The sequence below is a fragment of the Equus quagga genome, chromosome 17 (genome assembly GCF_021613505.1).
Source record: "Equus quagga isolate Etosha38 chromosome 17, UCLA_HA_Equagga_1.0, whole genome shotgun sequence".
Taxonomy (NCBI): Eukaryota; Metazoa; Chordata; class Mammalia; order Perissodactyla; family Equidae; genus Equus; species Equus quagga.
In genome coordinates, this window is record NC_060283.1 from 7,705,109 (window position 1) to 7,717,109 (window position 12,001).

General features: G+C 62.1%; 1 protein-coding gene across 2 annotated transcripts; it reads right to left on the minus strand.

Moving 5' to 3' along the window:
• Window positions 1–1,767: 1,767 nt before the first annotated feature.
• Window positions 1,768–11,989, minus strand: RPS6KA4 (ribosomal protein S6 kinase A4). 2 transcript variants are annotated; one of them, XM_046644320.1, is made up of 17 exons: window positions 11,810–11,989; window positions 11,633–11,704; window positions 10,673–10,891; window positions 10,466–10,581; window positions 9,798–9,905; window positions 9,499–9,579; window positions 9,310–9,413; window positions 9,067–9,217; window positions 6,630–6,794; window positions 5,190–5,318; window positions 4,868–5,001; window positions 4,680–4,773; window positions 4,024–4,197; window positions 3,749–3,943; window positions 3,228–3,387; window positions 2,871–3,034; window positions 1,768–2,652 (listed from the first exon to the last, which is right to left on the minus strand). In XM_046644320.1, the coding sequence occupies exons 1-17, from the start codon at window positions 11,862–11,864 to the stop codon at window positions 2,476–2,478; spliced, it is 2,298 nt and encodes a 765-aa protein (XP_046500276.1). In that variant the 5' UTR covers window positions 11,865–11,989; the 3' UTR covers window positions 1,768–2,475. The 2 variants fall into 2 exon arrangements, with proteins under 2 accessions (XP_046500276.1, XP_046500277.1); XM_046644321.1 differs by lacking the exon at window positions 11,810–11,989 and having other exon boundaries at window positions 11,679–11,695.
• Between the last annotated feature and the right edge of the window lie 12 nt (window positions 11,990–12,001).

The window sequence follows — 12,001 nt, forward strand, 5'->3', positions numbered from 1 at the left end:
AGTGGGTGAGTAATATGGTATATGAATTATATATCAATAAAGCTATTTTTTAAATGCACAGATTTAGGTACAAACTCATTTGTTTCAGCATCGTTTGTGACAGAAACGAAGTTTTCAACAACCCAAACATCCAGCTTTAGGGTAAAATGAAAGCCCGTCCTCCCAGTGGAACTCCTGTGGTTGAGGGGAGTCTGGACTCAGACCACAGAGACCAAACGCACTGCCAGCTGAGCGACCTTAGACACAATGCTGATCTTCACCGGGCTCTCCTGTCTCATCTCTTGAGTGGAGACAATGGTTTTCCCATAAGCAGGTGTAAGGGGTCAATGAGAGAACACAGGCCGAGTGCTGAGGGTGGCCCCTGCCCATTGGAAGACCTAGTGGATCTCAGAAAGTATTTGGTGACCGAATGACCACACTCACATCTGTGCCCTCTCGAGTTCATCCTGCAGCCACGTGACCCCCTTCTGACCTTGAGGAAGCCTGCGCTGGTAGGGGACTTTGCTCAAGTTACTGTCAGTAAAACAGGGGTCAGAATTAAGGAAGATTTTCCCTCCCCCCTCCTGGGGGGGGCTTCTCCTGGTCCCCTCCCTCCCTTCAGACCCCCAGGATGGGACACAGCTGGGTGTCCCTGCACCACACAACTTCTTTTGGTCCACATCCACAGGACCCCACCTGTCCACAAGGCCCACCTGGCTTTGCCCTGACCTCGGCATCTCTGGGGCTCCAGCTCAGAGCCCCAGGCCTCCGGGTACCTTCTCCTCTAAGAGGCAAACCTCAGAACAGGAGGGGAAGGCCCACCACGAGGGGAGCTATGAGGAGAGAAGGCCTGGAGGCAGCCCAGGCCCGCAGGGGGCTGTCAGGACATCCACACCATGTCGACCAAGGGCCCGGACCTGGGGTGCCCACGCAGGCGCTCAGGCCACAACCACCAGCAGGGATCACACAGCGGGGAGTCTCAGCCGCCCCCCAGGAGGGCGGCACACTGATCGCAGTGACAGCCATATGAGTAGGACACCCACTCTCCCTCCTTGACAGGCACGGCCACCAAGCCCTGTCCCCCTCACCTCTCTCTAGGCCCACCCTCCTCATGCTCTCCACCCAATGAGCTTCCAGAGGGGAGGCCACGATCCAGCTCTCGGCCAATCAGCACGCTGCATTCCTGGCCACAGTGATTGGTTCAAGGTGAGCACATTACCTAAGTGCATCCAATTAGAGCACGTCTTGGGATGTCCCCGGGGAAGGCTAAAACAAAGGCTCCCTTCTTCCCCAGATTTCAATCTGGAGCCCCTGGAGCGCCCAGCACCCATCTCCGGGCCGAAAGGAGAGTCCTTTAGACTGCCACAACTCCAAGAAAACAGAATAAAAGGCCGAGGCTGAGAAGGGGAGTCCTGATCACGTGTTTGCATCTGGATCAGGCCTTGCCTGAAGCAACCCCTGGACTGTGTAGTTATGAAAGCCTAAAATTCCTGTTCTGCTGAAGCAACGTTGGGTTGGGTTTTCTATTACTTACAACCAAGAGAATCCTAAGTGATACACGGCAGGGCTGTCCAGATACACCCCCGGATGACTGACTGGGCCTCCTACTGCTCACGTCAAAAGCTACAGACAAAGGGTGCTGTCTGATCCCGTAAGAGTCTGCCCTGTCCCTCCTCTCTGAGGCCCCGCGCCCCCCTGGCTGCAAGTTTGTCTCCCCCACCCCGCCCCTCACCCCCACACACATACACACACACACACACACACACACAAACAGATGCCACACACGGCACTGGCTGGACTTTTATTTTAAAGTCAAAGGCACAGCCTGGATGGGCTGAGGCAGTGACCGTGGACGCCCAGCCCAGCCCCCCCAGGCCCCTCCCCCAGCCAGGGGCAGCTGTGCCAAGGGGAGAGGGTGGGTGAGAAGGGGGCCTCCCCTTTTGGGGGGTCGCCTACCTCCTTCTTTAGCCCCAATAGGGGAGAAGCAGGTGACATAAAGTGAGGCAGAAATGCTTCAGGGGGTGCCCCAGGGCCTCTCCCTGAACCCCCCCAACACAGGTCTTTGGTGGACGTAATTGCACAGACAGCCCATAAAGTGACAGCTTGAGGGGTGCCCCCTCCCAAGAGCAGGGCCTCAGGGGAGGGCGGGGGAGAGGTCCCAGTTTCTCCCGTGGCAACTCAGTGCTTAGAAATTGGGGAGGAGCCCTTCCCTGCCGGAGCAGGCCCTGGGAGGAGAGCCGTCCACCAGATGCGGCAGCGACTTGGCAGAGGCCCCCCCACGCCCCACTTCCCAGCAGGCCCCCTCCCTCCCTGCATCTCTAACTCTATCTGGTAAGACATAAAAAATTCTCTGCTTATAAAAATATTTCTGCTCTGTCTGGGAGCGGGTGGGGAGGGGAGGGGAGGGCGATCCCTGGGGATGGGGCGGCCGCTGCCCGCTGCCCGAGGCTCCCAGGTCACAGCCCCCATGGGGGACGGGGGTCCTAGTGGCGGAGGCTAGGAGGGGGGCAGGGGACCGTTGGCTCGGCGGGGGGCCCGGCCCGGGGCGGCGGGCGCGGGGGACACGCGGCGGGAGGCGGCGGCGCTCCGCAGCTTCTGTTTCCGCCGCTTGGCTAGCGGCGCGTTCTCCACGCTCTTCAGGAAGAAGCCCTCGCGCTTGCCCCGGTTGAACGCCTGTCGGAAGGGAGGGGGTGAGTCCCCACGCCCAGCCTCGACCTCCAGATCCGAGCTTTGGTCCCCATCCCAGACCCTCCCTCCCATCCCACTAGGTCAAGGCCAACAGGTCCCTGGCCTCCAGTCTCCGGGAAGGTCAGAGGCCTCACCTCTCTGGGCTCCCGGAGACCCCGCCTCCCAGGCTCGCTCCACCCCCTCCCACAGGCCCCGCCCCTCACCATGAAGGTGGCGTTGAGCCCCGAGCGCACTGCCGGCCCCGAGGACTCCAGCACATCCGGCGTCCGGAGCGGGGGCGAGGAGCGCGCGCTGCCGTCCTGCAGCCACGAGCTGTCCCGCAGCCCCTCGAGCTTCAGCCGCTTGGCGGGGTCCACAGTCAGGAGCCCTGGAGGCGGGGCGAAGGAGTGTTGGGGAGGGGCCGTGCGTGGAGGCTGCACGGCAGAGAGATCCTAACAGCCCCGCTCGCCTCCCCAGCGAGTCCCCCAACCAGGACACCTGGTCCAGTGACGATCGCTGCCCCACCATGACCCCATGGCCTCCCCCTACCCAACCATCATCTGTGACCTCCGGCTCCGCACCTCGGACCAGCTCCTTGGCCTCCTCGGACACGCCCTGCCAGGCCTCCCCGTCAAGGGAGAAGCGCCCCTCGCGGATCTTGCACATGATCTCGGCCGCCTGGCTCTGCCCGCCCTGGCCTGAGGCCCCCTGGAAGGGGACCTGCCCCGACAGCATCATGTACTGGGGGGTGGGGAGAAAAGTGAGACCGGCCCGGGCGGCGGGGCCAAGGGAGGCCAAGAGCCTGACCTCTCAGCCCACCCACAGGACCATTCACCCTCTCCGCGAGGGTAACTCCTCAGGCCCATGCGTGATGAACCCTGACCTCCGGCCCCTAATACTCGGATGCCCAGCCCCCAGCACCAGAGCGACGCTGCCTCTGTATTAGGACGACCTCGGACCCCAGCCTCAGACCAAACCCTGCCACCCCCAACAAGATGAGCCCTGTCCCCTGCCTCGGGCGTCCCTGTTGCCCCGCATCAGGAAGACCTCTGACCCCAGGCTCGGGCGACCTTGCACCGTCCTCCGGGGCCCCGTCCCATACCAGAATGACGCCGAGGCTCCAGAGGTCGCAGGACTCGTCGTAGCCCTGCCGGGCCAGCAGCTCGGGGGCCGCGTACTGCAGCGTGAAACAAGGCGTCTGCATGGGCCCCGCGGGGCTCTGCGGGCGCAGGCGCGCGAACCCGAAGTCGATGATCTTCACCGGGGCTCCGGGCGTGTCGTCGGCGTACAGGATGTTCTGTGAGGACAGCGGGGCGGCCGTGAGAGCCGGGCCCTGCGCGCCGCAGCCCTCCCCGGCCGCCGAGGCCCTGCGCCCACCTCGGGCTTGAGGTCGCGGTGCACCACGCCCGCCTCCTCGTGCATGAAGCTCACGGCCGACACGAGGCTGCGCAGGATCTGGCTCGCCTCGGACTCGCTGAAGTGCCGCTTCTTGCGGATGTGCTCCAGCAGCTCCCCGCCCCGCAGCAGCTCCAGGACCAGGTACGTGTGCAGCTGCGGGCGGCGCGCGGGCCACGGTCACCAGCCACCGACCCCGGCCGGGCCCCGCCCACCAGTGAGGCCCCGCCCCGCGGCCACGACCAAGCCCCGCCCCCAGCTCAGGCCCCGCCCGTGTCCGAGCCCCGACCCCAGGAACTGCTTTTAGACCCCGCGTCAGGTTCTACCCCCACCGCCTTCCAGGCCACCCGCCCCGCTGGCCACCTTAAAACCCCACCCCCATAAATTCTATCCCCGCCACTGCACGCCCTCCTCAAATTCCGTCCCCTTGGCTATCCTCAGCTCCGCCTTGCCGCCCTCGGGCCCTCCTCCCCTCAAATCCCACCTCCCTGGCCTCTCAGGATCCCCTCGAGCCCCCACACCCGATCCTCAGGCCCCGCCCACGCGCCTTCGGGCCCCGCCTCCTATCCACCCCCGGCACGCCCTCCGCGGGCAGCCTCCTGCGTCCCCGCGCTCCGCCCCGGCCCGGAAGGCGTCACCTGGTCGTGATGCACCTCGTGCAGCTTCACCACGTTGGGGTGCGATTGGCACAGCCGCAGGGCGGCCACTTCGCGCTGCGTGTTCGCCTCTAGCCTGGGGGGCGGGGCAGGCGGGGTCAGGACGGCTCCCCTCAGGCCCCGCCCCCCGACTCTGCTCCGCCGGCCCCGCCCACCCCGGGCCCGCCCACCTGCGGCTGAGGATCTTGACCGCAAACTCCTGGCCGCTCTGGCGCTGACGGCAGCGGCGACACACGGAGAAGCTGCCCTGGCCCAGCGCGGGCTCCCGCAGGTCCAGCTCGTACTGCTGGAAGAAGGGCGAGTCCTGGGGGCAAAGGGGGCGCGTCAGAGGTCCTACCTGGGAGCCTTGCGGCCGCGCCACGCCCCACCTCATAGATGCTCCAGACCTCACCAAAGTCACACCGCAGGCGCACGGAGGAGCCAGGTCTGGAGTCCCTGGGCCCAGACCCCCGCCCCCCCCAGCCAACTTCTCCCCACGCTGGCCAAACTCACCTGCATCATGGCGCTCCTGGCCACCGCTGCCCGGCCTGGCCGGTCTCCAGCGCCAGATGCTTCGAGCACGTCGGTCATCACTGCGTTGTTGTGGTCAAACAGGATGGACGGCGCCACGAAGGAGTATCCCTACGGAGAGGGGGCGGTAAGGGGCGCATGCGCGTCGGGGGCTGCAGGTACGGGATGGAGTCCCTGGAAGGCCCAGACCTGGCCGCGAGGACGGGGGGCACGGAATCCGGGGACTGGGAATAAGGGGCACTGGGGGTGTCGCTTTGGCATCCTGGTGCACACGGCATATGTGGACATTTTATTCCACCTTGCTCTGTGATCACTTGGGGCCGTGTCTGTCCCCCCGCCAGTCTGTGACGCCACCTTTCTCATCACAGTGACTTCCCCCCAAATGCCAAGGACATCATCTGACACAATGGAGTAGCCCAGAAAATGATGCGTCAAATGCACGAAAGGACGGTGGCCTAGCATCACACACCTAGCTTATGAGAATTCACCTCTCCCCACTGAGGACAAAACATCTTTATTCCTTCCTGTCAAATCAAACTTTGGCCTCCTCTGCCGGGGGGCTACTGAGGAAAGGTAAGGAGAAACCAAAGTTAATCATCGCTGGTGCCCAGACCAGTGCCTGGCACTCACACATGTTTTTGAATCATTAAATGAATGAATGAAAGTAACCAAGTCACAAGAAAGAACTTTCTCGTTAGGACTGTGAGACTGTGGGTGGAGGGGCGATCAAGGAGAGGGCACCCAGGGCCAGGGGAGCAGGGAGGACGTCACACAGGGGCAGCGCTGGACAACAAACGGCTTGAAAGATGAGCGGGAGCTTGCCAGGTGGGCAGCTGTAGGGAGCGCCCTCCAGGTGGAGGGAACTGCGTGTGCAAAGGTACAGAGGTGTGTTCTGGAAGCTCTGAGCAGTTCAGTGCTGCTGGAACACCAAGGGGGGCAATAGTGAGCGCTGAGGCTAGGGCGCTGAGCCAGGACCACATCCTGCAGGGCCTTGAAGGCCGAGCAAAGGAGTTTGGACTTGTCCAACAGGCCTAAGCTTCCAAAACTGGGAGGGGGCGGGGGGTCCTGTGCCTCCAGGAATGTGATGTGGTGTGCCAAGGGCATGCACAGCCATGATAGAGACAGGGCATCTCTTCCTAGTTGTCCACTTAAGCAAGTGAATAATTTAAAACAATAAGGTAATATAACAATAAAGAGATATGACGGACTAGAAGGAAAATTAAGATGAAATTTAAAGATGTGTCCTGCCATGGCGGTCTCCAGAACCAATAGCTCTGGGTACCCCACGAGTGGAATGGTCTGCGGGAGATGCTGAGTCCTGATGAGGACACAGGGCCGATGCAGTGCCCGTGCTCAGCCAGGCCGAGGCTGGTGGCAGCATCCTGCCTGCCTGCATCTGGGGTCCCGTGAGCTCTCACTCACCTGGAAGATGCGAGGGTCCCCAGGCGGGGGGCTTCCAGGGGGTGAGTAGACAGGCTCCAGCCTCGTAAATTCCTCTGCGAAGTTGCCCACATCCAGCTCTGAGCGGATCTGGGGTCGGAATGGGGCTGGGATCTTCCTGGCGGCCAGAGCAGCCCAGTCCAGGCCCTGGAAAAAGGGATGAGAAATGGGGGACCAAAGGGCAGCAAGTGGGGACCCCTCTCTGCTCAGGCCACCTTCACTGGGCAGCTCCTCAGGGAGGCAAGGGTCTCTCTGGCATTTGGGGTGGCAAGGTGTTCTTCCTGCCTCCCCAGCTTCTATTTCCCCGCCTCTGATAACACAATCCTTATTTTCCTCCTCCACACTCAGTCAATCCTGAGACTTTTAATAGAATCGGCACACAAAACAAACAAATCTACTTATCCTGGGAGGACACTGGCCTGGAACTGCTCAGGGTCTAATGATGAAATCCCTGTGCAGAAAAGCAGAACTAAGAGACAAGGAAATTCCTACATGACATTGATTCTGCACCTGGATGCAGCCTTGCCTGAAGTCAGACCACATTTCCTTGGACTTTTCACTTACAGGAGCTAAAACATGCCTTTTTATGTTTAAGCTAGTGTGGGAGAGCCTGTTCACTGCCTGCCTAACATCCATTCTCCTTTAGTACCATTCTCCCTTAGTCTTCCTTAGTAGCATAACCCCAACTGCATGCCAGGAAGCAATGTACACAACTAAAAGACTATTTTACAAACTTCCTTGCAGTTATGGGTGACCAATAACTTGTAAGCAAAAACTGTGAGATAGGAATCCGGGAAAAGAGCCTCAAGAGGAGGGTGAACAGTTGGCAAGTGCTCTTTCTCCCCTTCCCCTCCTTCCTGCTTCCTGCCTGGACAGCAGCCTCGATGGCAAGAGCTCCAGCAGTCATCTTGGACCATGAGGCAACCATGGGGATGGAGGCTCCATGCTAAGAATGGAGGAGCATTAAAAAAAAAAAAAAAGGAGCTTGGATTCATGAAGACATCACAGCAGCCCCGGCCTGCCAACCTCTGGACTTCTTTTATGTGAGAAAGAAATAAAGAAACCTCCATCTTGTTTAGACCACTGTTCATTCTGATCTCTGTTAGCAGCCAAACTCTATTCTGTGGGTATCGCCATTTTGAGTTGGCCTTTTTGTCGCTTGCAGCCAAGAAGCCTGACCTAGACTTGAAGGCCTGGGTTCTGACACCAGGGACCTCAGCATTGCTGTCATCAAAGAGACTGTCTCTTTGAGGGGGGCACCTTCCGAGTGTCAGGCCTCAAAGACCTTGGGGGGGGGGGGGGCCTCTCAGTAAGACTACTGGTCAACCCGCTCCCCGTGCCCAAGGCCCAGCGTGCCCTCAGGGTGGAATTCACTTAAGGAAAGTGACACTGCTCACCTCCCCCCACAAAGGGACATGTTTGCTGCGGAGACATAGATCCTGCCTGAGAAGGCATCTCTGAGGGCCCTTCCAGGCGGGTATTTGCTGGGAAGGTTCCAGGAGAGGGCACTCGTAGCAGAGGAAACGAGTGCCTGGCCCACAATAAATGCCCCTAAATGGGCATTTTTGTCACGATGTCAGACAGGCGGCAAATCCGATGCCCACGTGTAAACAGCACGCAGCGGTTAAGAGCGTGGGCCTTGAAGTCGCCCAGACCTGGCTTTGAATCTGAGCTCCATCACTTCCTGGCTGGGCGACCTTGGGCAAATTACTTAACCTCTCTGAACCTCAGTTTCCTCCTCTGTAAAGATGAAGATAATAATCAGGATGGTTCTGAGGGTGACATGAAAGAACTCGAGTCACAGGGCTGACACATAGTAGGTGTTCACTCTTACAGGGTCCTGCTAGGCAGCAACACTGGCCACGTCTGGTGCCCGAGCCAGCAAGTTCTCACAAGGACACGGAACTCTCTGGACACGGCATTCCCACTGTGTGTGCTCTTAAGTGAACAGAACCCACATGGCTGAGCGACTGTCCATCTGAATGACAGGCACACAGACTCAATGGGGACAAAGAATAAAACACCTAGGTGAACCCTAAGAGCCAGAAGTGTGGCTTTTAGTGCTGATTTGGGCCGACAGGAGACCTGGGGTCTGTTCCCAGCTCTACCCCACTTACTGTGCCATCCTGAGTGGGTCACCTCCCTTCTCTGAACCTGTCCAATGAAAGCACTGGCAAACCCATTCTCAGGTCCCTGCCAGCCCTGACAGTCAATGAACCTGGAATTCTCTCCCCGACAAGCACAGCTTCTGGGTTTCAAGAGAGATGGATGAGAAGACGAGCTTCCTTCACCTGGGGGGGTTTCTAAGTCAAGTGGAATTGGCCAGTCTCGGAGCCACCCCACCCCGGTGCCCCCCAGCAGAGCAGCAGTCCAGCCCAGGTGTGTGTGGAGGGATGTGGGGGCGAGTCAGGAGCCTCACCTGGAAGAACGGGTGGTTCTTGACTTCCTGTGCCCCCTGGGGCCCCGCGCCCAGACGCTTCTTGGGGTCCTTGCAAAGTAGCCGCTGCAGCAGGTCCTGCGCCACGGGCCCGATCCGGGGGGGGAAGGGAGGGGAGCACTTCAGGATCCGTCTGGGGGGATTGGGGGGGCGTCAGGGGCAGTGAGCGCCCCCCCCAGCCCTGCCCAGGTCCCCCGGCCGCCCTCCGCGTCCAGCCCCGCTCACCGGGACACCTCAGCCTGCGTGTTCCTCTCGCCCTCCAGCGTGAACGGCGAGGCCCCCGTCAGCAGCTCGAAGAGCAAGATGCCAAGGCTCCACCAGTCTACAGCCTGCCGGGCAGAGCCGGGGTGAGGGCCTGCGGCCGCCCCGCCCCACCCCACCCCACCCCCCCTCCCCTGCCCCCTGCCCACTCACCTTGCCATGCCCCGACTTGCTGCGGATGATTTCGGGGGCCATGTACTCGATGGTGCCACAGAAGGAGAAGGTTCGCTCTTTCTGGGAGGACGAGAGGACCCGTTTGGACACCCAGCAGCCCCCAAGGCTCCGAGTAGGACTCGTTGGACTTGTGAGGGCTGGAGCAGGGGGACTTCCTGAAGGCCGGGCCTGGATCGATCGACCTCCGAGACACGCAGGGCCAGGCACGGAGCCAGAGGAGACAGGACGGAGAAGCCTGGGACGGGGCGCCGTTGGCCAAGAGACCGCCCCTCACTCACCTCCTCCGTCAGGAACTCCTTGCTCAGCCCGAAGTCCGTGAGGACGATGTGGCCGTCGGAGTCCAGCAGCACGTTCTCCAGCTTCAGATCTCGGTAGATGATGCCCAGCTGGCAGGAGCAAGAGGGCCGCTGAGGCTTCCTCCCCCGCCACCCCCAGCTCCTCCAGCTCGTGTCCCTGCACTGGGTCCCTCTCGGGAGAAGGGGACCCCCTGCCCCGGGAGAAGGGGATCTCCAGCCCAGGAGTGGGCCCTGGGCAGAACTGGGCCACTCGCTAGGAAAGGCCATTTAAGATGTTAAATCGAGGAAGGAGAACCCCACAGGGAGGCCCCCTGGGAACAGGCCCCAAGGTCCCAGAGAGGCAAGCCTGTGTGCACAGCCCCATTTCAAGGCCTGGGGAGCCGAGGCATGAGGTTTCCATTTGAGGAAGTGCTGTGGACGTGGCCCCAGGAGGCAGCCCAGAGTTCCCTGTTCGAGGAAAGCCCCTACGGGGAGCCACAGGGCAGGGGACCCCACCTTCCTTCCAGGAGGTCTAGGAAGCAACTCCTGTCCTCACCGAGGCCAGCCCCCCACCCCCGGAGGCCCAGGGACAGAGAGACCTGAGGCTGCCATGTCTGAGGGCCGAGACCCAGACCCTCTGGTCGCAGCCAGGCGGCCAGGTCCCCACCCACCTTGTGCAGGTGTTCCAGGGCCAGCACGATCTCACCCCCGTACACGCGCACCTCGGCCTCCTTGAAGTGCTGGCGCTGGTAGGGGTGCGTGAACATCTCGCCGCCATTCACGTAGGGGGGGGGGGGGGGGCGTGGAGGTTAAGAAGCAGCCTCCATGGGGCGCCCCCCGCCTCCATGACCCCCAAGGTTAGCATGGGCCGCCCTTACCCAGAATGAGGTGCAGCTTGGCATCAGTCTGGAAGGCGTAGTGCAGCGTGACCAGGAAGGGCGCCTGGCGCACCAGCTCCAGCACCGAGCGCTCGGTGCGCGTGTGCTCCTGCGTCTTGGCGCGCTGCACCAGCGCCGCCTTGCGCAACACCTTCATGGCATACAGCTTCCCCGCGTCGTGCCCGCCCGCCTTCCGCACCAGGAACACCTTCCCGTAGGCTGTGGGAGCAGTGAGTGAGCGCAGGGCAGGCCGTGAGCAGGAGGGTGGTGCAGACTGGTGGGGGTGGGAGTGCTGGCAACCCAGGAGGGTGTGCAAATCGGGGGAAGGAGCCGGGGTGAGAGGCAGAGGTGCCAAAAGCTGGCAAAGCCCTCTAAGAAGAGGGGGTGCACGCCCCTGGAGGGTGCTCGAGCAAACCAGGGAGGGGATGTGCAAAGTAGACTGGGGGGGCATGCAACTCCAGGAGCCCTGCAGCCCTGGGGCTGGGGGGGGTGGTTTGCGTGTGCAAACCTCTGGCAGATCAGAAAGATGCGAGAAGATGCAGATCCCAGGAAGGGAGGCAGAGGTACATGCGGGCAGCGGAGGGATGTGCAAACCCGAGCTGGAGAGTTTGCAAAGTGGGGGAGAGGGCTCTCATATCGGCGCAAGGGGAGGAGCTGTGCAGGTCACTCAGGAGGGCTGCAAACCCCCCACTGCCCCCCCCACCCCACCCCCGCACCAGGGTGTTGGCAAATCCGTGTTGGCAAGTCCGGGAGGATGGTGCGGGGAGGAGCGATGTCAACGTGGACCGGCCCCGGGAGTGGGCATGCACACCCTGTCAGGGCAGGGCGGGGCAGGCCAGGCGGACTGTGCCGGGAAAGGGTTGGGGGCACTGCTGGTGGCCTGGCCCAGGCCCAGGCGGGGGTGCAGGCGGGAGGCCCAGGGCACCGTTCCTGGGACACCTGCCCAGTGGGGGTCCTCACCTCCCGTGCCCAGCACCTTGAGCAGCTCGAAGTTGTCCACGCTCACCTTCTCCTCGTGCCCGGTCAGGTTGGCTGTGAGCACAGGGGGTGAATGAGCCCAGCCAGTGCACGGACCCCTCCTGGCCTGGCCCGGGTAGCCATCCCTCCGCCCCGCACCTCCGGCCGCCCCTGCCCCACCTTCCGTGATCCGCAGCTCCACCGCGCAGCCCTCGTCCTCGTCCTCGTCCCCCATGGCGGGCAGGTCGCTGGGGCCAGCGAGACTCGGCTCCGGGCGGCGCCGGTTACATGGCGGCTCCGGCCGGGGCGGGCGCTTCCTGGTGCCGCCTCCGGGGCCGAGGCGGGCGCCGGCGCCACCTCCCGGCTCCCCGC